The 25,438-nt window shown below is 52.9% G+C and overlaps 1 protein-coding gene across 1 annotated transcript in view; it reads left to right on the forward strand.

The window, feature by feature from the left end:
- The first annotated feature begins 2,521 nt into the window (after positions 1-2,521).
- The window catches only part of ANO2 (anoctamin 2), a 320,612-nt gene continuing 297,695 nt past the window's right edge, over positions 2,522-25,438 (forward strand). The window contains exons 1-3 of the mRNA XM_032646986.1: positions 2,522-2,573; positions 2,870-3,054; positions 4,221-4,547. Of these exons, the coding sequence (XP_032502877.1) occupies positions 2,522-2,573; positions 2,870-3,054; positions 4,221-4,547 (564 nt within the window). The remainder of the gene's footprint in view (positions 2,574-2,869; positions 3,055-4,220; positions 4,548-25,438) is intronic.

Consider the following 25,438-nt stretch of genomic DNA (forward strand, 5'->3'; position numbering starts at 1 on the left):
AGCAAGGATGGTAAGTTGGACCAGGCTAAGGTGGTCCTGGAGGTGGTGGAAAACAGATGGATTTAGGAGGTATTTCAGGGGTGAAATTCACAGGCTCCATCACAAATCGGATCTGGGCTGTGAGGGACGAAGGCTGTCAGGGCTGCCTTCAGATTTCTGGTTCGTGGACTGAGCGACGGTGGTAGCATTCATAGCGATGGGGATACTGAAAAAGTGTCGCGTTGTGGAGAAGGTTGTAAGTCTGGTTCTGGACGTGTTGACTTTGACGGGCCTCTGAAACATCCAAGCAGAGATGCCAGGTGGGCAGCAGGGTGTATGGGTCTGGTGGCTAGAGAAGAGTCATTGTGAAAGGTTAAGTTTAGAGAGTCATTGGCATAGAGGTGATAATTAAAGTCATTGGCATGGATGCGAGTTCCCAGGAAAAGAGCTGAGTGTAGAGAGGAGGCCCCAGGTCCAGGCCTTGTGAAAATGCATCTAGTTGATCCAGAGATGGTAAGCTATGCCTCGCCCTCATGGCACCCTACCATTCTGATTCCAGTTCCAGTGTGTGGGTTTTTTCCCCCACACCAAGCAGTTCTGCAACACCAGCTGGGTGTCCTACAATTCAACTCATTTCCGACACTGTCTACCTGGAGACAGCATCGGATTGCACAGGTTAAAGGGTGGGAAGGGGGCACTGAAAGTTCCACCCTCTCATCACAAGGTTGGTTCCCCTGGCAACCAGCCCCCTTCCTTAGGTTACAGAGGGGCTTTCCAAAAGTCACCTTATTAACACAACAAAAGACACCTTGATCGTTCTCCACATTTAAGGAGTTCTAAGCGTTCCAGGAGCTCTGTACAAGCAACAGAATGAAGACCAAATTGTCTGTTTCTTATAATAAGTCACAGTGTCACAGCCCCAGAGCCCAGGAGGGTAGCTAAGCCACAAGCACCCATGGATCTCTTGCTCAAGGCAGCTTGTGCTAAGCGCCGAGGGAATGCCGTGAAAGGAAAATCAAAGTGGAGTCGGTATTGCTAAGAGAGCTCTCTAAAATGTCATTATTGCCTGGAATGTCTTTCTGGAGCTGGAATGGCTGAACCATATGCTGTGCTCTAATCACTGGTTGTGGGGAGAAGGTGGGCGTGAAAACATGGCCCCAGGCAGCCGTGATCCACGTGTCAGAGGGCAAGTGGAGGGGCCAGCCAGGATGGCCAGCGGAGCCCTGGAGGCCAGCCTCAAACCCCAGGTGGCACCTTTAGGGGATGGTGGCTTCCGGTCAGTGGTTTGACAAAAGCTTTAGGCTGACTCTGAATCTGAGCTACCCAGCTCACAGTTGTGTGAATGTGAATTGCTGTCGAGGAAAGGTGGACGTTGACTGAGCATCCCCGTTATCACCTGCCCAGGTAGGCCAGGATGGTCTCCGGCTGTTTAGACATGCACACGGAGGTTTCCAGGCCTTCCCTGGGGTGTAGAGGCCTGTTCTCAGTTCTGCCCTGGGCAGAAAGGCACAAGGGGAGAGGGATTAGCAAGACTGGGGACCAAGGAAGGAAGCCCGTCCCCTGATACCCTGAGCTGGAGGCCCCCCACCCCCCATCACACCACCAGCACGATTGCCCACTCCTGCCCCTCTGTGTTCTGTCCTCTGCCTTCCAGATGCTTCAAGACCCAGCTTCAGGTTCAAGTCCTCCTGAAGCCACTTTGACTTTCCACCTTTCTGGTCTCCCTCAGTATAGACCAGAGCCCACAGTCTAGAAACAAATTATGGAATCTTTACTTGCTTGTCATAATTGCGTTTCCTGCACATCAGTGGTATCTTCACAAAGAGATGACACATTTCTTAAGCACGGGGACCCAATGTCTCAGTTCTCCCGAAACTGCCTGGCGGAGAGCTGGGCACATAGCCCTCTGCTCCACAAGCCGGTAACTGACCAGGAACTGTTTCAAGAGACCAGGAAGAGCTGCCTTTTATACATGTGTTCGATCATTCATTCATTCATTTGGCAGGGTCTGGGGCTGAGCTGGATGTATAAGGTGTGATTTCTGCTCACGCAGAGTTTAAAATGAAAACATACGGACAATGATAGTAACCACTTTTTGATTGCATACCCGTAGTCGAATGACTGTCCGGGTGCTTTGCACGTGTATCTCTCATTCTTTCTCACTCCATCCTACAAGTTAGGAATTCTTATTTTACAGTTGAAGAAACAGGCTCAGAGGCCTCAGAGCCAGCATGTGACAGAGCTGAGGTGTCAGCCCAGGTGCCCTGAAGGGCTGCTCTGGGGGGGGCCAGGGGGCAGCAGGGGCATGGGGACCCTTCAAGGGCCCTGGAGGTCAGAGGTTGCCCCTGCCCTGCACCCACTCTTGGTCTGTCCTTGCTGTCTCCTCGAGGGCTGTGAGGGCTGCCAGGGTGCCTGCTGGTCTTGCTGCCTCAGGAGGGACCCTGAAGGCTAAGCCTTTGGCATTAATTCAGGCTGGCTCTCCAGGCAGTGCCCCACCCACCTTGCCCCCCGGGTGCCACCCCTCTCCGCTTGTCTGAGAATCATGAGGGATTATGACAGCCGTCATCGGGAGGAGTTCCTGCTGGTGGCTACATGTATGTGTATGTGTGTGTGTGTGTGTGTGTGTGTGTGTGTGTGAGAGAGAGAGAGAGAGAGAGAGAGAGAGAGAGAGAGAGAGAGAGGGATGGGGACACCCCCAGCCCTGTGGCCAGCGTGAACCTAACTAAGCCTGTGAGGAATGACCGGGGTGAGGGGACAGCTGTGGGGAGATGTGGCCGCGGTCTTAGTTAGGGTCACCCTGGTGTCCCCGCCTCAGTGCCTCAGTTTCTACGGGTCCCCGGGCTTCTCATCCCCTGAAGCTGCTGTCCCCCTTTGTCCTTGCCTCACACAGGTATCTCCCTGCTCCCTGGCTCGCCACACCCGCTGTGCCCCCGGGCAGTGGTCAGAGGGGGCCAGGGCCCCAAACACGGACAACAATGCCTCCAAGTGCCGCGTCCCGGAGCCCGGGGTCTCCAGGGCAGTTTCACCCGACGTTCCAGCCAGGCGTCTGGTGGAGGGAGGTCCCCAAACAGCTCTGTGAGTACTGGGGTAGGCGGATGGGCCGGCCTGTGCGGGGTCCCCAGGAAGCCTGTGGACTGGGGGTTCCTCCACCTGGGAGGCAGGTGTCGGGGGAGGGGTTTCTGTTAGGATCTTTTCCTCTCCTGTCTCTCTGAGTCATGGTGACACACTGTCCCAGCAGCGCCGGGGGCCTCTGGTCAGAGGAGGACCCGGAAGGCGGGCGTGTGAAAGGCCAGGGGGCCCCGCCCATTGGTCTGCAGACTCCCGGGCTCCCCTCCCTCAGGTCGGAGGAACCAGACCTTTGCTGGGGCGGCTCCGAGGCTCTCTCCTGTGCCTGGCGCTTCATCTGGTTGCCCAGGTGACCTCTCAGATGGCTGCAGAGGCAGCTGGGTATCAAAGCGGTAATAAACAGGGAAACACCCAAAGGGGGAGGCAGGTCCCTCCCCCCACTCTGCCTCGTGCTTTCTCCTCCTCCTCTCTCAACCTCCCACCTCGGGGAGCAGACGGGAGTGGACCGCTGCCGGCTCTGGCAGGGTCCTCGCCAGTGGCTGGAGAGGAGGAGGAGGAGCGGGAGGATGTGGGGCTGTGAGGGGCAGAGTGTACAGTGAATCCGCGTGGGGTGGGGGCAGGGGTGGGCCAGGCGGCTAGAAATCGGCCTGTGTTCCGATGGATCCAGAGGACCTGCCGGTGAGTACTGCGTGTTTGCAGGATGGCCGCACATCTGCAAGGAGGAGGGGGTGTCGTGGTGCGTGCTGGGCGCCGCGTGTCAGAGCGTACTCGGGTGACGCGCGTGCGCACAGTGTGTGCGGGCGCGTCCGCTGGGAGGCCGAGTGCGGGATTGTGCGCATGCGCGGGGGCGGGCGTGGGGCTCTAGGCGCGAAGGGAGGCGGGCGGTGGGACGCGTGGTGTTGGCGCCGCCTATGCATCCGGGTACCGGAGCGTGCACGTGTGCGTGGGCGCCACAGCGGCGGGCGGCCGGGGCCCGGGCTGCACCCGGTATGGGGTGGAGGCGCTGCGGGCCCGTCGTGGCCGATGAACTGGGACCCCTCTGTCCTTTCCTTGGGGCCGGGAGGGCCTGGCTTCCAAGTCCCCCTCCCGGGGTGCAGAGCGCAAGGTCAGCCTCCCGCGCCTCTCGCCCCTCCCTCACTGGACCTCGCCGCCCGTGTCCTGTTCTCTCCGGCCAGGTCATCAACAACTATCTGGAGGCCTGCGAGCCGCTGTCCTCGGAGCCCCGTCTGAGCCGCCTGCACTTCCACGACAACCAGAGGAAGGTCGACTACGTGCTCGTCTACCACTACCGGAAACGCGGGGCGCACCCCGGCCATGGCTCCCCTGGCCACTCGCTGGCGATCGTCTCTAATGGCGAGACGGGCAAGGACCCCGACGCGGGGGCTCCCGGTGACATTGAGCCGGGGCCGCTCGACGCCCTGGAGGAGGAGAGGAAGGAGCAGCGGGAGGAGTTTGAGCACAACCTGCTGGAGGCCGGGCTGGAGCTGGAGAAGGACTTGGAGGTGAGGTCGGGCAGGTGGCAGAGGGTACGGGGTGGGATGGCTAAGCAAGCTGGGCTCCTGCAGGAAGCCTTGGCTTTGTTCTAGCGTTTGGCATTGTTTTTTTTTTTTTTTTTTTCTGGTGGGCAAACCAGATTTTTTTGCTCGAGGACTTGAGGAAGAGTTTTGAGATCCCAGGTGCTGGTGCTGGCGGTGGGGTGCCCATCTGCTCTGTGGAAGCTGGCTTAGTTAGAGACAGAAGACACGACATTTCTTGCTGGCTCGCCATCCTCTGACCTTTGTAATGGTTTCCGTCGAATGAAGACCTGGTTTGCCTGTTGAATTTTGGATTAAAATTCCTGTATAGAAGAACTACATTGTTAAGGAACGTGTGGGAATTCCCCGGCGGTCCAGTGGTTAGGACTCCACGTTTTTCACTCCTGAGGGCGTGAGTTTGATCCCTGGTCAGGGAACTAAGATCCTGCAACCTGCGCAGCCAAAAAAAAAAGGAATGTGCTTGCCCAGGGCCTTCAGGGAGTTGGTTATTTGGGAACTGAACATCAGATATATTTTATCAACTTGTGAGCTGTATGTATTCCGACCTCTGAGCAGTAGCCAGCCTATGGAAATCCATGTATCTACATATTCGTCCGGCCATCCGTCCGTCCATCCATTTTGTCACTTCTCCATCCATTTCTTCACACCGTATGATCCTTTAAAGATGACCTGCCTCGCCATCCCATCCAAACTCATCTCCTCCCCCTCCCACCCTCCCGTGCTGGCTCCAGCCCATGGGCTTTTATGGGTTGTGTGTTGGTCACCGTTACTTCAGGGTCTTGGCGCTGGTTGCCCCCTCTGCCTTGGGCCCTCACTACAGCCTTCTGCCCGAATGTTACCTCCTTCCAGACCTCTTCCTTGACCGTCTTAGGCACAGTACTCCCAGCCCTATCATTCTGTTCCTTGACTCTGCTTAGCTTTTCTTCATCATACTGAGCACCTGAAATAACATGGTAGATTTGTTTATTTTTTAATCTGTGGCCCTACTGGCTCCATGAAGGCAGGGGTCTTGTTTGGTTCACTGCTGTATCCCTAGCACCTAGGACAGAGTCTGGCACATAGTAGGAGCTTAACCAGTGTTAGTTGAATAAATAAGTGATGTCCTTGAGTCTCAGGTTCCTCATCTGCAAAATAATAGACGTCCTGCAGGATTGTGGTTTTATATGCCCCCTCCTTAGAAGGGGCAATGAAAACATCTAGCACAACGTCTGGTACGCAGTAGATGCTCAATAAGTACTCATTATGATTATTGAAAAGGGTGTCATGCTGAGGAGCGGGGTGACATTCTCATCAGGAACCTGTTTTGTGAGGTTCCCATTAATGCCATCCCCAAACTGGAAGGGACCCCCAGAGGTCATTCACCCATTTTTTATGTGGCCCGGCTCAGACCCCTTGTGCGGACCTGTGCTGCTCATCCAGACTCTTAAACCGGGAGCCCCTTCTCTCATTATTTGCACCACTGTAGGGACATTGTTCTCTTTTAGGGCTACTCGGGGCTCCCTTGCAGTGGGGATGCTGACTTTGACTTTTGGAAATCCAGAGTTTGCTTGGTGCCTCTGATCGGGGTCTGGCGGGAAGGTTTCTTTGGGTAGCGGCGTGTTTGGAGGGCCATACGAGGAGCAATTGACACCACCACCATGGGAGGCTGCACCTTCTCTGGGTGTCAGGGAGTCAAGGAGGCTCAGGGAGCGGAGGCCTGGGCCTCGTGTGGCTGCTGAGTTGGGAGACAGCAACCTGCTCCAGAGCTGGACTCTGGAGTCTGAGTCCAGATGTTCACATCCCAGGCCTGGCATCTGCCAGCCTCACGACCCTGAGCAAGTGACTCGATCCTTTTGAATCGCAGTTTCCTTGTCTGTAAAAAGGGAGAAACAATACATTCTTCATTGGTTTGTGGTGAAGATGAAATAAGACAACCAAGTAAAGTATCTGGAATAGTAACAGTGAGTGTTACTGCATTGTTATTATTGAGAGTTCCCAGATTTAGCAAATAAAAACTCAAGATGCCTAGTTAAATTTGAATTCAGATGAACAGCAAATACATTTTTTAGCTTAAGTGTGTCCCATGCAATACTGGGGACATACTCGTACTAAAAACTTATTTGTTGCTAATCTGAAATTCAAATGTAACTGTCCTCGTAACTCCTCCTACTGCTGCTAGTATCGCCGCTGTCTTTGCTGCCCTCCAGCGTGTTTCATTTTGGTTGCTATTGGATTTTCCTGGCTTTGGCTGGGAACTAGGAGGGCCCAGAGCTAGCTCTTAGGACTGACTAGTGTTAGGTGGCGCTGTGGAGTGTGTCCTGGACTGTTGTTCCTGTTGTGTACCCACCCAAAGCACCTCCCTCCTGGCCCCTAGCCCGGGCTTCAAGGCTGACTTAACTGTTCTTTCTTGGGGCCTTTCCAAGCTACTCAGCCTTCCCCAAGTCCCTTCTGTCATCAGGGCCTCCACCACTCATGTAGCCATCGTGACCTCCTGTCTTGCAGTGTTTTTCTGGTTCTTTTTTCTTTCTCTTTTCTAAAAGTTAATTATTCTTATTTGCGTTGGCGCCTCTGATGCGGAGTTGAGTTAATTATAGTGCTCGGCCATGGTGCATTATTATCGATGTTCTGCAGAGGCCCTTCTTGTGACTTTTTAAAATATCCCCGGCCCTTCACTCCAAACGCCTGCTCCTTCCACAGGCAATCATTCCAACGCCTCGTGTTTCTGGGAAATGCATAGTGTCATTCTCACCGTATGCAATTTGTTTTTCATTTAAAAAATAGACGCTATTGTTTAGAACAGTTTTAAGTTTACAGAAACATTGGACAGAGAGCTGCCCTGTCCCACACACCCAGTCTCCTCTGTTATTAATATGGTACATTTGTCACAGTTAACGAGCCGATATTGATACACTGTCATTAAGGAAAATCCCTCCTCTGTTCAGACTTCCTTAGGTTTTACCTTCTCTCTTTTTCTCCTCCAGGATCCCAGCCCAGATCCCACGTTATATTCAGTGTCATGTTTCCTCAGGCTCCTCTCGGTGGTGACAGTTTCTCGGAACTGTGTGCAGTTTTGATTTGCATAGAGGAGCTCTGTTTTACAGCCCATTCTGATGCTTTCTTTTCCCCCCAGCACTATATTTTTCAGACCATTCATGTAATGCATGTGGACCTAATCGCTTTTTTCTAACCGCCGAGTGCTTGTTTACCTAGTCGCTCCCCGAATGATAAGAGCACCCAGTGGCCACCCAACAAGGTTGCGAATGAATTGTCACCTCCTTCAGGGCGGTGTCCCATCATCTGCTCCATCTCTTCCCCCCCAGCCCCCATGCCATGTTGGTGCTAAACCCCGAGAGCTGGAGACCGTGAGGATCTGAACAGCTTTCCTGGGGCCTGTGGGGGTCTGAACCGCGCTTCTGTGTGTCAGGATGCACCGCCTCTGGCCGTGAGCAGCAGCCTGGAACTGGCCCCTCACGGGGGTGGGACATTGCTCGGCTTCCCCTGGCGGCCGTTCGGAGAGCGCGTGCGGTGGCCCCACCTGCGCGGCTGTCTCCGCTCTTCCGGGCTGGACCGCCGGCTCTAGTTTCCATGGAGAATGTTCACTTAACCTTACAGGCTGAAAGAACTTTGCGGCCACCAAGCTCTACTTGATTGAGGATCGTGGAGTTCACTTCAACCCTAGTTGGTACCTGGCCGTGCTTTAGACAGGAGGAGAACTGACGTGTACTTTGCGTTTGGTGTTTCACTTTTCATTTTGTGTACGTATTGCCATGTATTGACAAGGTCCATGTTCGTATTTTAAAGACTATTCAGTATTTATTGGATGACTAAACCACAGTTGGCTCTGTTTTCTTACGTTTGGTCATTTGATTAGAATTTCCTCTAAAGACCTCGCTGGAGGGACTTCCCTGGCGGCCCAGTGGTTAAGAATCTGCGCTTCCACTGCAGGGGGCAAGGGTTTGATCCCTGGTCGGGGAAGTAAGATCCCGTATGCCACGTGGCGTGGCCAAAAAAAAAATTAAAAAAATAGAGACCCCACTGGAGGTGCCTGTGGATGACAGAGACCCCTGCATCCTCGCTGCCAGTTCGGATAAATGAGGGCCCCCTGTTTGGAGTTGAGCATCGCTGCCGAACGGGAGGCTGGTGCAAGCAGTTGAGGGACTCACCCAGCCTCGAGCCTCCAGACAGGCTGTAGAATGGGTGGGCTGAACAAGGCCTCCTGTGACTCACCTCCTCCCGAGCGCTCCCAGACCTCCTACCCTGAGTGAGACTGAGCCCGAGGGACAGAGGCAGAGACTCAGGTGGCACCGGGGGGAATCCAGAGCCTGGAGCATGCGATGCACTTGGTGGGCCTGGAGGTCCTGCTCGTGGGCTTGGCGGTAAAGACCTTCTCCCAGCCTGCAGGCCTGGAAACTCCAGCAGGCGTGGCCCCAAACTTCATCTCTGTGAGCAGCCGACGTTCCCAACTGGGAGTGGAGGGAGGGCATCGACAGGGAGACCAGGCGGCCCCTGCTCGGCGCTGGCCTCCTGGGATTAGGGCGCCAGAGGACCCATAGCAGGAGCTGCCTCTAATCAGCACACGGCTCTGCATCTCCGGCAGCTCCGTGGGCTGCTTTGGGCAGAGTCAGGTGTACAAGGGGCACGGTGCCGGCTGGCGAGCCCTGGAAGCCGACAGCTTCATTCAGGAGGCGGAACCCTCCTCTCTGGCCTGGTGTCGGCTGGCAGCCCAGGAATGACCAAGCTCCTCTCTCTCTGCGGAGAGGAGACCCCCTCCCGTCAAGGGAAAGGATGACTCTGACACCTGACCCTGCACCCTGTAGCCCTGACGCCTGACACGTCAACCCAAATTACTGTGCTGGCTCAAAAGGAGTCGCCTAGGGGACCTCTGAGGTGTGGGACGTTGTGGCCTCCCAGTGGGGCTCATGTAGGGGGGAAGCTGGCAGCTGGGAAACTCAAAGGCTGCCCCGCTCTCCTCAGACCAGAGGCCACTGTTTCTCGACTTTGTCATCAGCCCTTTGCAGGGAGGAGCTTTCACACATCGGATTAAACAGCTGACGGGCACCTCCGTCCTCCTAGGCCCTTGGACAGTGGTAGGGCAGCTTTGGGAAATTGCTCTGTCTTTAGAGTGTGATTTTTTTTTTTTTTTGCGGTACGCAGGCCTCTCACTGTCGTGGCCTCTCCCGTTGCGGAGCACAGGCTCCGGACACACAGGCTCAGCGGCCATGGCTCACGGGCACAGCCGCTCCGCGGCATGTGGGATCTTCCTGGACCGGGGCATGAACCCGCGTCCCCTTCATCGGCAGGCGGCCTCTCAACCACTGTGCCACCAGGGAAGCCCCGGCCTGTGGCTTTAAGGAAGGAAACTGTCTCTCCTGAGTGCCTTCTGTACGTCGCATAACGTGGGATCTCGCTTACACCTGTGCATCCTCTTTGAGTCTCCGTGAATATCCCGCAAGGCGGGTGTGAGTCCCATCTTTTCGAGGAGAGGAGGAGACAGGCTGGGAGAGGCTAGCGACTCAGCCACGGTGACATCTGCCGAGTGATCCAGCTGGGATTTCAACCCCAGCTGAGACCTTCTGGGGGCTTTGCCATCCCAGGGAGAAGTGACAAGCCCTTGATAGCAGTTTCCTATTTTTCCTTCCCCAGAATTCACAGAGGTTCTCTGCAGGGGCCTGGAGATATTGATCTAGAAAAGGGGCCTGCTTTAGGGGCACCTTTGCTTTGTCCTCCGTTATAGGGGCACAGGGTGGGCGCAGAGCAGTGACCACCACCAGTCTGGGCCTTTTGCTCTCCTGAAGGCTGCGGTGGCCTCCCCGAAGCACCAGGCCAGCCCGGGTGACCATTTCTCCTTTTATGGTATCAGTTTGCAGCCCTGCAGATTACAGACACTCAGACCTGCACTGTCTTCTCTCTTACGTGTATAATCTTCCTTTGCTGGGAAAACTAGGATGTAGGAGATGCCCTGATCCTTAGGAAAACCGTGCTGCTTGCTTTTCTAGGGTGACAGTGTCCCCTGGAGGTCTTCCTGTCCCTCGCAGGCTGTTGGGCGCTGGAGTGAGGGGAGCGGTGTATTTCTATGGGCTGGGGGTTCCCACACCCCTGTTGACGCCATCATAAGGTTAGTCTGTTTCCTCCTCAGGAATGGGATAGGGGTTTGCCTTCTTAAGGAAGGCTATAGGGAGTGCAGGGAATGTGGCATTTAATCATGCCCCCGTCCATCCTGTTTCCTGGCAATGCTGCTGCGCTCTCATGGGTGTGCGTGGCAGTCCCGCAGCTGTTGACTTGCACTAATGACTGGGGAAAACACGATGATTTCCCCCTGGCTTTGGATGTGTTCCTGTCTCACTTGCCCCACTCAAGCCGTGTGCTGGAGCCCAGGGCGTCTCACCTGCCTCTTTCCTGCCCCAAGGGAACTTCAGAGAACACAACAAAGACAGCTGCAGCAGCCCCTGCCCTCGGGACCGCACAGCTGAGCAGAGCAGAGCTGGGTGGACCTGATCTCCCAGGAGAGGCCTCCAGGCAGCCTGGGGTGGGGATTCAGAGAGAAGCAAGGAGGGCAAGTCAAGTCCCCCAAACCTGGGTGGGTGAATATCAATTTCCCTTTTCAGAGTTTGTAATTAAAAAATTAACATTCATGGACCGCATGGAGGTGCCTTAAAAAACTAAAACCAGAACTACCGTATGATCCAGCAATCCCACTCACAGGCATATATCCAGAGAAAACTATAATTCGAAAAGATACACGCACCCCGTTGTTCACAGCAGCACTATTTACAATAGCCAAGGTATGGAAGCAACCTAAACGTCCATCGACAGATGAATGGATAAAGAAGGTGTGGTACATATATACAATGGAATACTACTCAACCGTAAAAAAGAATGAAATAGTGCCATTTGCAGTGACATGGGTGGACCTAGAGATTATCGTATTAAGCGAAGTAAGAAAGACAGAGAAAGACAAATATGTGACATCACTTACATGTGCGATCTAAAAAAACGATACAGGCGAACCTGTTTACAAAACAGAAACAGACTCCCAGACACAGAAAACAAACATGGTTACCAAAGGGGATGGAGGGGGACATAAATGAGTTCGGGATTAACATATACATAGCACTGTCTATAAAATGGGTAAACAACAGGGACCTGCTGTAGAGCACAGGGAACTAAACTCAATATCTTGTGATAACCTATAATGGAAAAGAATCTGAAAAAGAATGTATCTGTATGTGTAACTGAGTCACTGTGCTGTACACTTGAAACTAATACAGCATTGTAAACTAACTAATCTTCAGTTATAAAAAAGAAAAAAAAATTAACATTCATTATTCTTATTTTATGCTCGTGGTGCCCCCACTGGGATGGCTGGGCCATCTCTCGTCCCCTTGATGTAGGAACAGAGGTCCCTTGCCAGGCTGCTGGGGAACAGGGCTGTGCCTGGAGACCGGGTCTCCTCCCTCCTGTTCCCCCTCCCTTCTTACAGCGACTCTGCAGGGTGGTGTTTGGCTTACATGGCCCCCCTGTCATGCAGACAGATGCTGCCCAGGTTATCAAAGAAATGGCTCCGGTGAAAAGCGGGCCAAGAGTTTAAACAGAGTTAGAAGGCGCTGGGGGCTGGCTCTTTCTCAAGTCCTTTATGTCCGGGTGTCTTTCATCGATCAGTGAGCTTCTAGCAGTCCTAGGATTCTTCAGAAGCGGCTGGAAGGAGGTTCTGGGCTTTGATTATCCCATTCCCCGCTGTGGTAGCAGAGGGCAGGCATCAGCGGTTGACGTGCTGAAGGCTTCTGGCCTGGGCACCCCTTGGCCTGCTTGTGTTCTGCTGGTTTTCTGTTACCAGGGGCGATCTGTGAGGCACCCGGAAATGGGGTCCTATGATACGTGAGCTGGAAGGGCTTGGAATTTCTCTCAGTTCTGGAAGAGAGTGGGAACCGAAGTCGAGAGGATGTGACTTGTACAAGCTCACGCTGCTGGTTCTGTCTTCGGCGGATGAGATCCTGATGGCAGAGAGTCTGTGCAGACAAATGAGTCATGCGGGAGATGACCTCCTTCTGTTAGGTCCATCTTGCTGGCAGCAGCCTGGTGTCTGGGCCTCCTCGCATGACTGTCAGGGGTCCGTGGCTGGTGCGTGTTCTAACTTAACACTGCGCTCTTCTGGGGGTTCAGTATTTTGTGTGTCACTCCTGCTTCTCTCATTTACGTCAGTCTCTGTATCTGGTGAAGAGAGGGTCGGGGGACAGCCGGTCTCTATCCTGCTAATTATCCCTCTTCACGGCAGTGCTAGATATTTTGGTCTCTGAGACAAACGTGCAGAAAGAAGGCCTTTCTCCACTGGTCGTTTGATAAAGTCAAGGTCTTTGTCAGCCAGGGACCGCTTGGCTAGTCGCTTCAGCTGTAAAGATGCCCAAAAGGGAAGCAGCTGCCCGAGAAGACCCGCCGGGCTCTGTCTCTGGCCTCCTCTCTCCTGCCTCTCCCGTTAGCAGACGTTCACCTCCGAGGTGGGGCTGAGGCCTCTAGTCTGCTGGGCGAAGCAGACGTGACCACGGAGAGCCACACGGTCAGGTCTAAAAGTGCAGTTGCAGAGGTGGGAAGAGAGTGCTGGGAGAGTGACCCAGGGCCTGGGTGACCGGGAGAAGTTCCACTCCCGCCTTGAAGCTCTAACTGAATCACCTTCCCTCTCCCTGCCCCCAGATGCTCGGGGCCCAGCAGACCTGAGCGTGCTGTGTCTGCTACTTTTATCAGCGCTCCAGGGAAGATTCGCCCTCTGCAAGCTGGGACGCTGGGGAGGCGGGTGCAGGTTTGGAAGGCTTAGCTGACCTGGGTGTTGTATGTGGTGAGGTCTTTCTTGGAGCCTTTGAGGTCTGGAGACACCATTGATTGTATCCGGTGCTTGATCGACGGTGAGGATGTTCTGGGCCACCAGCCTTACGTGTCCCCCTCTCTTCACTGCAGACTGTTTTCTCAGTGTTCTCAAAAACTGTACTGATAAAGTCAATTTTCTCAATTTAAAATTGTTCTTACGTGTCTTTCCCTTCAGCCTTCGGGAGCTGTTAGCACCTGGCTGCCAGTGTGTACTTGGTGAGCGCAGAGGATGTGGGTGAGAAGGAGAAGAATATTAATGGGAAAGCTTAGAGTTGGCCCATCAGGTTTAATTTTGCATTTGATTTTGGTGGTGATTTTCTGTTGCCTATCCTATGAGTTCTTCCACTAAAATTGGTCCCAGTTTGAATGTTGGAATTAAGCATGTTGGTGTTTTAAGGACTTTCGTGAAGGGTTTTGCAAGGAACGCTGTGACCTGGGCGTGTCGGCCCGGCCTGCCCTGGCGTCGGGAACAGACAGCTCCTCGCTGTGTGCTCTGCTGAGAAGCCCGACTTTCCTGGATGAGCCAGGGGTGAGTGGATGGCGAGTCTGAGTAGGGCCGTGGCCTTTGCCCCGGGGACATAACGTGCCTGTTTACATCCAGGCCACAAGCAAAAGCGACAGGGCCCCCAGTGTGCTCCCTGCCTCCCCTGTTCTGTGCATCGGGACTTCAGGGAGGATAGGCTGAGGGGACAGCGGGAGCAAGAGGAAGGAGAGCTGGCAGGATTGTCAGCCATTAGCCGGCCCTGTCACTGTCTTCTGAAGCAGACGTGCACGGTGGAAACCCCGCCCGCTCTCGCCCTCGTCCCTCCTCCTCACCCAGGAGGTTGGCTGAGGCCAGAGTGCGTGAATCTCCCCTGAAAGGTTCGTGGAAGTGGACGTGTACCGCATGGGGCTCCTGGGGGACTCCGGGTCCATCCCCACATCTTCCAGCATGAGATCACTGCCCCTCAGGCATCGCTGGTTTGGGAGTCCCTCTGCTGTCTCCCACCCGTGACGGCCAGCAGCCCGACTCTCTGTCCAGCTCCGCAGTTGTGGGGCCGGGCCGTGGGCCTAGGCTAGGTGACTGCCGGTATTCTTGTCACTGTCTCGTCGTGTTTCCACTGGGGGATGGCTCGCCGTCAGGTGTCAAGAGATGGGAGATAGCTGCCTGTGGATGGCTGCCCCCGCTCTCTGAGCTCCTCCAGCCCCGGGGACTTAACTCACCCACCGGCCCTTGGAGGGTCGAGGTTTCCCAGGCCTGGGAGAGCGCCTGCGGGGTTTAGCACGTTTTCAGGATCGGGAAGTCAGAGGAGTGGGATTTGGAGGGTGTGCTGACGGGTCGTGTTTTCTTTGTCAAGTGCAGACTGGGAAACGACCAAAGGCTTCGGAGCTGAAGCCCGGGGCCCCGGCCTGGGGGGGATTTGCTGCTGGAACCCTGCCCACGCTGTGCGTTGCTATGTCCTGCGCTCCGGGTGCAGCTGGAGGGGATGCATTCAGGCCGACTTGGGCCAGGGCCTGGGAGCAGGGCTGTGCTGGCAGAACATTTAGAAGACCAGTGGCTCTGGGCGGGAGTTATCTCCTGCTGTCACCTGGACTTCTGTGACGGCAGAAGGTAGAGGGGAGAAATCTGGAGCGCAGAGGGCGACAAGCCGGGGTCACGGGCGTGGCCTTTGTGCACGTTTCTTAGCCACGCTGGGCCAATCTTCTCATCTGAGCCCTGGAGCAGCCCCTTCCACGGGTGAAGATACTTCACAGGCTGCAGAATGTCCTAGGAAGAAGGGCCATCACTTCCCCAGGTCTTTGTAGGAACGGTGTGGGCTTGCTTCTTGCATTGGGCTTTCCTCTTTGCCACGGGCCCAAGTTGGCTCTCCCACCTGCCACATTTTGCTTTAATTTTCCACGATTTGTACCCTTCCTGTGAGCTGGGTTGAATTTCCTTTCCATTTTCTGAGTGAATGAACATGCCAGTGTGTGGATTAGGCCTCCCCAAAGGGAGGAGGTGCGGGGTGTTTGATGTCTAGTTGGGGGAAGAGATGTAATCACGAAGGCTTAGATGCTGATTGCTTCTTTTCTGGGTTCCTCTGGCCAAAGGGTCTCACAATTTCAGTTATTTTGGTACTGTGGTCATGATCTTGAATACCCCAGCTCACCTGTTTCGTGATAAATAGTAAATAGCCATTTGCTATTTATGCTGTTACTTGCTGAATGTTTTTGCTAAGTTCACTTTTTTTTTTTTTTTTTTTTTTTTTTTTTTATAAATTTATTTATTTATTTACTTTTGGCTGTGTTGGGTCTTCGTTTCTGTGCAAGGGCTTTCTCTAGTTGCGGCGAGCGGGGGCCACTCTTCATCGCGGTGCGCGGGCCTCTCACTGTCGTGGCCTCTCCTGTTGCGGGGCACAGGCTCCAGACACGCAGGCTCAGTAGTTGTGCCTCACGGGCCCAGTTGCTCTGCGGCATGTGGGATCCTCCCAGACCAGGGCTCGAACCCGTGTCCCCTGCATTGGCAGGCGGATTCTTAACCACTGCGCCACCAGGGAAGCCCCTAAGTTCACTTTTTAAACTTAAATTTATTTTAAAAGGAAGTACTGTGTCATTATTATCAATGGAAAACCAGCACATCAATAAATAGAAAATACCTTCAAAACTAAGCCACAGCGGAAACACAGCAACATCACTGGTTTGCAGCGGGACGCAGTTGGCTGCAGAAGGTCCGAGGCTGGGGAACAGAGGCTCACTGTCTGTGGAGAAGGCGGCTTATGACGTCATGCACTTAAAACTAGCATGATGCTCTATGTCAGTTGTACCTCAATTACAGAAGCAGGAGAAAAGGTTAAAAGAAAGAAGGAAGCTTAGTTAGCGTCAGAGAGCTTAAAGATGTACTGACATCAAATGGAGACTTTATCTTTGCAGATAATTGAAAAGGGACTTTTGAAAATGTTATCTGGGGCTTCCCCGGTGGCGCAGTGGTTGAGGGTCCGCCTGCCGATGCAGGGAACACGGGTTCGTGCCCCGGTCCGGGAAGATCCCACACGCCACGGAGCGGCTGGGCCCGTGAGCCGTGGCCGCTGAGCCTGCGCGTCCAGAGGCCACGGCAGTGAGAGGCCCGCGTACTGCAAAAAAAAAACCAAAATGTTATCTGGTGCTCTTTTGTGTCTGTCCTTAATCTAATGTTCCTTGTTCTTGGGCAGAATTACCAAAACACTTAGTTTTGCGCCCTCTGGAGCTTCACTTATCCCCAGATAGATTGAAGACTTTGCGAGCAGAGATTGTGTTTTATTCCTCTTTTGTTTGTACAGTGTCTGACACATAGTAGATACTCAAGTGTGTTGAATTGGCTCAAAGTATAATGTGTAGCAAAGGCAGTACACGGTGGAGTTGTTCAGGGGAGGGGACTGTCCCCAAGAGCTGGAGTTGGCAGGGAAGGCTTTCCCAAGAAGAGAGACCCTGCTCCCTTTCCCTGAGCCCTGCTCCCACTCTCCGCAGCCTGGAACCCTGCCCGCATTTCCTTCCCCCCTCACCCCCTCTCCACCTTCTGGCTTCTTCTGCCGCAGCTTCCCCAGCCAGGGACAAAGATGCTGTAGCCTTCGGAGCCCCCCCCCCCCCCCCGCCCCCGTCCTGAGGGGAGGGCAGAGCGAACAAAAACAAGAGGAGGGGGTGGGAGGAAGGGTCGGCAGGGGAGACAGACAGACACACACACACAGGGCGGGCACCGGGCACCGCTGGGGTAAACCTGAGCCCTTTCAGGCTGCCCTCGGGTCCAGCGTTGAGAGGATTGGTGACCCTCCTGGGGAAGAGGTTGAGCCCTGGGGGTTGTTAGCAGTCTTCCCTAGCTTTCTTCCCTCCCTCTCCCTCTCCAGTTCTCTCCTTTCTTCTTTCTCTCAGCACCTTGCAGCTCTGCCCTTGGGGCAAATCCCACAGCCCAGGATGATTACCGTGGCTGTGGACTTGTTGATGTTTGCGTTTAGGCCAGGCTTGTCTCCATGTGATCATGAAATCCTTCAGAAACAGAGACACAATTTCATACGGATCGTATGTCAGGAACTGTCTGCGTGACCAGGGCTGTGTCCCCACGGCCTCTCTGGCCCTGGGACCTTGCCTCCATCCAGTGACCAGAAATCTCCTTCTTGGTGCTGCCAGGAAGACCTGTTCTCTTCCTCCTGCCACGGGGGCCGCAGGGATCTGGACACTTCCCTCCTTGAGCATCTCAATGCTGCTTTTGAAGATATCAGTCATGACAACAAATACTTTTACTGTGGTCGGTACCTAAAGCAACTCATTGAATCTTTGTAAAAACCCTATAAAAGATTTACTATTACTGTCTTTATTTTTCAGATAAGAAAACTGAGTTTACTTGGTCAAGGTCAAAGAGCTAGTGCCAGTGAGGGATTCAGACCCTGCATCTGAGTCTCAGTAACTGCAGTGTCCCACCTCTCTGGGGGTAATGCTTCTGCCGTCTGAGCTTGGTGTGGGCAAGGGGGAGTCCTCGTTCTCACTGTCGGGATTGTCGGCCACCAAAGCACGTTCAGGAGAGGAGCCGGGAGCCTCTGAACTTGGGAGCGTTCTCTCCTTACCTCTCTGGTCCCCGTTCTGCCCCCTCCGTTGCCCCTCTTATCTGCCGAGGAGGGTGGTCATGGGATGGGGGAACAGCTGGATCCCTGCAGATACCTTTTAATTACCCATGGACTGTGTTTGTGGCAGGAATCAGTCTGCTCGGGGCTGCCTCTGAGACAGCTGGGTAGATCTGGACCAGCAAACAGGGTGAGAGGCAATAGGGGTTCCCAGGAGGGCGAGGCTGGGGACTGACACTGCAGGAACTGGAGAGAGCGCGGGGTAGCCTGGTGTCTGGAGCTACTTTGGACAGTGAGCCAGCGTGGAATGTCAGCCCCCTGGGAGCAGGGCTGGGAGGACCCCTGCGTGTGTGTTCTGCCCTTTCCTGCCCGTGGGCATGAGGAGGGCTGATGGCGGGACCCGTTTGTCTCGGGTGCCCGGCCTCTCTCTTCTGTGGCTTCTCCCATCTGGTTCTCCCATCTCTCTCCCCGCTTTACATCCACTCTCAGGTCTTTCATTCAGACCCCTCAGGACAGCCGGACTTCGCAGCAGCTGCGTCTTTAATAGGGATCAAATCTGTAGGTGACGGTGGTGGACTGGGCACCGGCGGATGGAGCAGGGCTCTGGGAGTCACACCGGAGTGACCCTTTCCTTTATCAAGGACCACGGCCCCAGACGGGCCTCCTGCCTTCCTTTACCCCCAAGTTCAGAAGCCGCTTATGTCAGAGCTTAACACCCGCACGGCCTGGCCGCATTTGGGATGGAGAGTCCCTCGTGTGCAGAGGCCCGTGCTGGTGTGGGGTGACGAGGAGGAAGATGTCAGCACCCTTGGGGGGGGTCAGTGTTTAGCGAAGGGCACAGCAGGCAGACGGTTTCTCAGGGTCATGCAGGGCGACCCCTGTAAACGTGCAGGTTATTCCACGTATGGGCACGTGTGGTGGCGAGTGGCTAACCTGCTCACGGCCTCTTGCATTCTGGGTCGTTCCCTCCTGCGGTTCGGATGCTCAGGAAACGGAAGAGAATTCTCCGTCTTGTTCCGCTTGGCCAAGCAGAACAAGACAGAGATGCTGGGATCTTCCTCCCCCAGACACAGAGTGTCCTTCTCTCCAGGACAGAAGGGCTGTGGTTGATTGGCTCTCCCTGCTTCCAGTGGTTTGGGTAATGGCACGTGATACGCACAGACCCTGTTGCCTGCGTATATGTGTCTGCACGCGGCTTAGCTGACTTGTTACCATGACTGGCACCAGGAGGGGCAGGGCTGGAAGGTTTCCTGAAGGAGAAAGTTCTGGTGTAAAGTGAGGTTGGAATCCCAGCTCAGCCACTAAGCGATGCCTAAACTTGGGCAGACTGTGTGATGTCACCTGTTGCTTTGGTTTTCTCATCTGATCTATTTGAGTTGTTTTGAAGACAAGTGGCCCATCAGGGGTACGTGATAGTTGTGAAGGAAACAGATGATTAAATGAGGGGCCGTTCCTCAGAGTGTCTAGGGCAGTGCCTGGCCCATGTCAGAAGCTCAGCATAGCTGCCGTTCTAGTTCGTTCCTCTCAGGCCTAAAGATCCCTAAACAACTTCTGTTGTTTTCTGTTCTCCAGGCTGACCTGTCTGTAAATGAGCTGGACTCTCCCATCCTAATTATTCCCACTCCTCTCCTGGCCTGGCTTCACAGACCCATGTCAGGCTCTGACACCTGCTGGTTGTCTAGATGCCCTGGAGAGCCTCCTTCAACACGTTTTTTCCTTTTCTTCTTTCTGAAGTCTCTGGAAAGTTTGCCCAAGGGCTAAAACCTGGTATCAGATACCTCACCAGGAGGCTGACTGGTTCCCAGGAAGACTCACCTGGAATCATAGGGACCTTTGCACGGATAGGTCATCCACCTGTGTGCCCTGGTCTGAGTTAGAAGTCTCGCCTGCTACACTGAACCCCTGTTTATAAAATTCTCCTTGAAATTTAAGTATATTAATGTAGCTTGTTGCAGAGAGTCCCTTTTTAAAGTGGATAATCAGCCTAATTTATCCGCTCTCTAAACCCAGACTTCCAGACCTCCAGTTTGATGGACGTGATACACACTTGTACCTTTCTCACCGTGCTTTAGTGAGAAATGAGATGCGCCATACAGCTCTTGAAGCACCATCTAGAAGCCTGTGAACCTACCAGAGGGAAGGAGAAGAGAAATCGCCTCTTTTCCTTGCTTGTACAGTATCTCAAAACTCAGGAGGGAATTTATTCTTGGGGTCTAACCTGAGTGCCTCAGAGCAGCCGTAAGTCGATGAACGAACAGGTCAGATGGCACGCATTTGATTGACCCCGCTGGGCCTAAAGTACATGGGGATTTGTCTCGGGAGCCAACGAGACTCCCACGTCCTAGGTAATGGAGCCAGCGGGAAGATTGGGAAGTATCCTCCCTGCAAGCCGGAGGAGCGGGGAGTCTGGCCGGCTGCAGATTGGAGCTTGGTCTCAGACTCAAGACGGGTCATGTGGCTTTCCCCAGCCCTCAGATTTCAGTATTTTCAGTTGGTTTGGGCTCCTCCATCTGTCTCCTGTGGCATCTACGGGCAGGTCAGCTCCCTGTTTCCTGCAGAATCAGGTGTTCCTTGCTGGGCTGCGTGGGGTGTCTGAAGGTCGTCTAGGCCATGCCCCTGCCTCTGGGACAGGCTTCCTATGTCCCGGTGCTTCAAGTATCTTCCTGGGGATTTCCCCATCACCTCGGATAATCTCTCCCTACGCTCCATAGCGACAAGGTTCTTTCTAGAGTCTGACTTGACCCTCCCTTGCTGCCATCTCCACCCTGTGGTCCACTTAGTCCTGGCCTCCAGGGAGGCAGAGAACAGCTGCCGGCCCCGCCCCTGTTCCTTCCTTGTTCTTGTTGGGGTAGCACCTCCATGCATCCAGCCTGTGGATCCCCCAGCAATTTCTTTGTCACTAGATCACATTGCAAGCTCCTCTCCAAATGCTGTCTGGCCGCTTCCTGTTCCAGGCATCTCCCTCCCACCTGAGTATTTGTGTTTGTGATTATTTAGCCCCAGAGGCAACGGCCACATTTTTCCAGGTTGAATCTGCTCGTTGTTACTTCCTGCCCGGCTTTGCTAACATCTCCAGGTCCCTTTTGTAGCCGCTGCTGCTGGCTTGCTGGGCGTAGAAACTCGGGTTTTCAGCCTTCGGAAAGCAGACCCTGAAGGGAGTGGGGCGGGGACAGCTGGTTCCCCTGCTGACAGGAGCCCCACCCAGTGTGAAGTCAAGGACTCCCCAGGAGAACATCTGAATTGATGAGCACAGAAAGCCATCAGGCCCAGCCAGCAGCGGGGTGACGGAGACCAAGCCCGTCCCAGCTGTCCGGCCTGCTCCTGTCCCCTGGGCCGAGAACAAGGAGACGCCTTCCTGCCCTCTGGACCTCGGCTCTGTCCAGACAGCCATAACCAGTTCTAATACTCAGCAGAGGAAGCAGTGAGCCCTAGATGAAGGAGTCGGGGTCATTTCCTGTCCGGGGAGGGGGCCGGGCCAGGATGGCAGGGGCCACAAGTTAAATGTAGAGCAAGCGTGGATGCGCCCCCGATTCTTTTGGAAAAGGGAGAGTTTATTTTATTTTAGTTTTTTCTATCTGATTTTATTGTCGGCCCTGATGACTCAGAAAGTCAGAGCTGGAAGGGACCTTTGAGAATCTTCCCTGCTTGTCTCATTTTACAGAAGGAGGCCCATGGATGTTCGGGAACTTTCTCAAGCCCACAAAAGCATTACCAGTCGTCCTGGGCCCTGTAGAGGGGTGCTGAGTTATTAGGTGTGGGAAGCGAAACCTCTCTTGACCAGGAGGGGGCTCAGAAATGGTTGCGCATCAGACGACCCTGGCTTGCCTGCACCTCTTGGCCTGGAGCTTGAAGGCGAAGCCGGGAGCCTGGTACCTCTCTGGCTTCCCAGGACTCTGGGTTCCCGTGATTCAGTTGAAATACACGGGTGTGGATGGGGGTGAGTCTGATGCTGCTCCCAAGAGTTCTTTAGAACTTGAGTGGCAGAGGGAACCTGTGAAAATGGAGTTCCCGCATCCGTCCCCGTGCTCAGTTCTCTCCCCCCGCCTCGCTGTGGAGTTTCCTGAGCGTGTTGCCGGTTAGGAGGCTTCCTCAAAAGATGCTGATGAATTTGCAATGATTTTACAATTCTCCTGGGGAAATAAACAGCTGCAGCTTGAAACAGAAACATACCCACTTGTGCAGCTGTATCCCCCTGCCCCCCATCTGGGAAAGGCACACACACACCCAAACCACGGTAGAAACACAGGAGCCCACATGAATGATCCGAACGAGCGCCGTGCAGAGGGGAGGGATTCGCTGTCCTGCGGGCAGGTCGTGCCGCTGGGGTCTGCGGGGTCTTGGGAACACGCGTCTGGAATCCCAGGGACCTTTGCCTCTCTGGTTTGTGGAGCTCTTTGCAAGAAATGCTTCTCTCTTCGAAGAGGAGGACAAAGGGAACAAACACGTGTGGTCACCGGATTATATGCCAGAGGTACATTCTCTTCACAAAGTTACTATGAAGAGGCGCTTATCGTGAAATTATCATTCCCATTTTATAGCAGCTGAGGCTTTCGGAGATTAAGCTGGGACTCCATAGCAGAGCGGGGCACCTTCTGTGATGCAGTGCTGCCACCTTCCTCCCCTGGGGTCTGTGGACTCACCTGCCTGAGGATCTCAGCATCCATGGTCTCCGAGGGGCCCTGTAATTTTGGAGGGGTAACTGCCAACTCACCAAGTGCATCCGTTTCCTCCTCTGAAAATGGAAATCATGCAATTTGGCTAGTCGGTTGAGTTGTTAGAATTCGTAATTACATGAAGCCTGTAGGCCCCTGAGATGCGATCAGAAATGACTAGTAAAGAGGTAACTGCTGGCCTCCTAAGCCGGAAGCAAGGTGCAGCGGGATGGTTTTAATCAGGAGTCTGTCGGTCCCTACTAGGCACGGCCACTGTCGGGCAGGCAGCAGGGGGCTTCTCTCCCACCTCAGTGAGAGACAGCAAGCTGCTTGGGCCGCAGCTTGGTGTCACGTGCTCACCTTTATTCTGTCTTAGAAATGCCTCTTTTAACCAACTATTACCAGTTATGACCTTCTCGCTCTTCCTCTTCAGCCCAAATTTTAAGTGTACAACTTGATGAATTATCACTAACTGGATTCACTTGTGTGACTGCCACCCAGATGAAGACCTTGAACCTTTCCAGCCCTTCAGAAGCCCCCGTTGGGCCTCTGCCCGGTCACGGACCCCCATCCAAAGGTCATGACTGTTCTGACCTTTAGCTTCCCACGTTTGGCCTGTTTTTTTTTTTTTTTTTTTTTGCGGTACACGGGCCTCTCGCTGTTGTGGCCTCTCCCGTTGTGGAGCACAGGCTCCGGACGCGCAGGCTTAGCGGCCATGGCCCACGGGCCCAGCCGCTCCGCGGCATGTGGGATCTTCCCGGACCGGGGCACGAACCCGTGTCCCCTGCATCGGCAGGCGGACTCTCAACCACTGCGCCACCGGGGAAGCCCTGGCCTGTTTTTTGAACTTCTATATGAGTGGAATCATACAGTATATATTTTGTGTTTGCTATTTTTGGTCAACATTAAGTGTGTGAAATTTGTCTATATTGTTGTCTGTAGTGGTGGTTTATTTATTACTATATGGTGTTTATTTCGTTTTCTTGAACGGACAGTTTACTCTTCTATTTTATTGTGGATGGGTTGTTTCCTGTTTTTTTAATTAATTTTTATTGGCATATAGTTGATTTACAATGTTGTATTACTTTCTAATGTACATCACAGTGAATCAGTTATACATAAACATATATCCACTCTTCCTTAGATTCTTTTCCCATAGGTCATTACAGAGTATTGAGTAGAGTTTCCTGTGCTGTACAGTAGGTCCTTACTAGTTATTTATTTTATATATAGTAGTGTGTATATGTCTGTCCCAATATCCCAGTTTATCCCTCCCGCCCCCTTACCCCTGGAAACCATAAGTTTGTTTTCTACGTCTGTAATTTTATTTCTGCTTTGTAAATAACTTCATTCATACTGGGTGGTGTCCTGTGGTAGGTTATTATGAATAGTGTTGCTGTGACTTTTTTACAAGTCTTATGGTGAATGCATTTCTGATGGGTAAATACTTAGGAGCAGAATTGCTGGTCATATAATGTGTATATGTTTAGCTTTAGTAGACACTACTGAACAGGTTCCAAAGGGTTTGTACTAATTTATACTCCCCATTAGTGTATGAGAGTTCCGGTTTCTCCACATACTTGTCGACACTTGGTATAGTCAGCCATTTAAATTTTAGCCATTCTGGTACCTGTGTAGTGATATCTCAGCGTGCTTTTAATTTGTATTCCCTGATGGCTAATGAGATGATAACCTTTCCATATGTTTTTCTTTTCCCCAGCCATTTGTATATCCTCTTTGTGAAGTGTTTCTTCAAGTCTTTTGACCATTTTAAAAGATGGTTTGTCTGTCTTTTCCTCATGGATTTGAAAGAGTTCTTCGTATAGTCTTGGTACCAGTCTCATGTTGAATATCTGTCTTGCAGATATCTTCTTTCCCCTCTGTGGTTTACCTTTCCACTCTTTAATTGTGTATTTTGGTGGATAGAGGTTCTTAATTTTATTGTAGTCCCATTCATTGACCTTTTTCTTTGTAATTACTGCTTTTTGTACTCTGTTTAAGAAACCATCACGTATCCAAGTCACAAACATAAGCTTCAGTGTTACCTTTATTGGTTAGCCCTGCACATTTAGATCTGCAATCCACATAAAACTGATTTTTTTGTGTGTGTGTGTGTATGTGGCATGAGGTGTGAGTCAAGATGATTAATTTTTTTCCCACTGGGATATCTAATTGACCTGACATCATTTGTTGAGAGAGCCATCCTTCCCCACTGCTCTGCAGTGTTAACTGTGTCATAAATCAAGTGTGGAAGGCTGCTTCTGGACTCTATTTTATTCCCACGGTCTGTTTGTCCTTGTGCTAATACCTCGTCATTTTTAAATTTAATTTAATTTTTTAAATTGACATATAGTTGATTTACAACGCGGTGCCAATCTCTGCTGTACAACAAAGTGACTTAGTAATACACACACAGACATTCTTTTCAAGTATTCTTTTCCATTATGGTTTACCACAGGATACTGAATAGAGTTCCCTGTGCTATATGGTAGGACCTTGTTGTTTATCCATCCTCTATATAATAGTTTACATCTGCTAATCCCAAACTCCCAACCCAACCCTCTCCTACCCCTCTCCCCCTTGGCAACCACAAGCCTGTTCTCTATGTCTGTGAGTCTGTTTCTGTTTTGTAGATGTGTTCATTTGTGTCATATTTTAGATTCCACATGTAAGTGGTATCATATGGTATTTGTCTTTCTCTTTCTGACTTCACTTAGTATGATAATCTCTAGTTGCATCTATGTTGCAGCAAATGGCATTATTTTGTCCTTTTTTGATGCCTGTCATTGTCTATATGTAACACGTCTTCTTGATCCGTTCATCT

Source organism: Phocoena sinus, chromosome 10, assembly GCF_008692025.1.
Source record: "Phocoena sinus isolate mPhoSin1 chromosome 10, mPhoSin1.pri, whole genome shotgun sequence".
In the NCBI taxonomy this organism is placed as follows: domain Eukaryota; kingdom Metazoa; phylum Chordata; class Mammalia; order Artiodactyla; family Phocoenidae; genus Phocoena; species Phocoena sinus.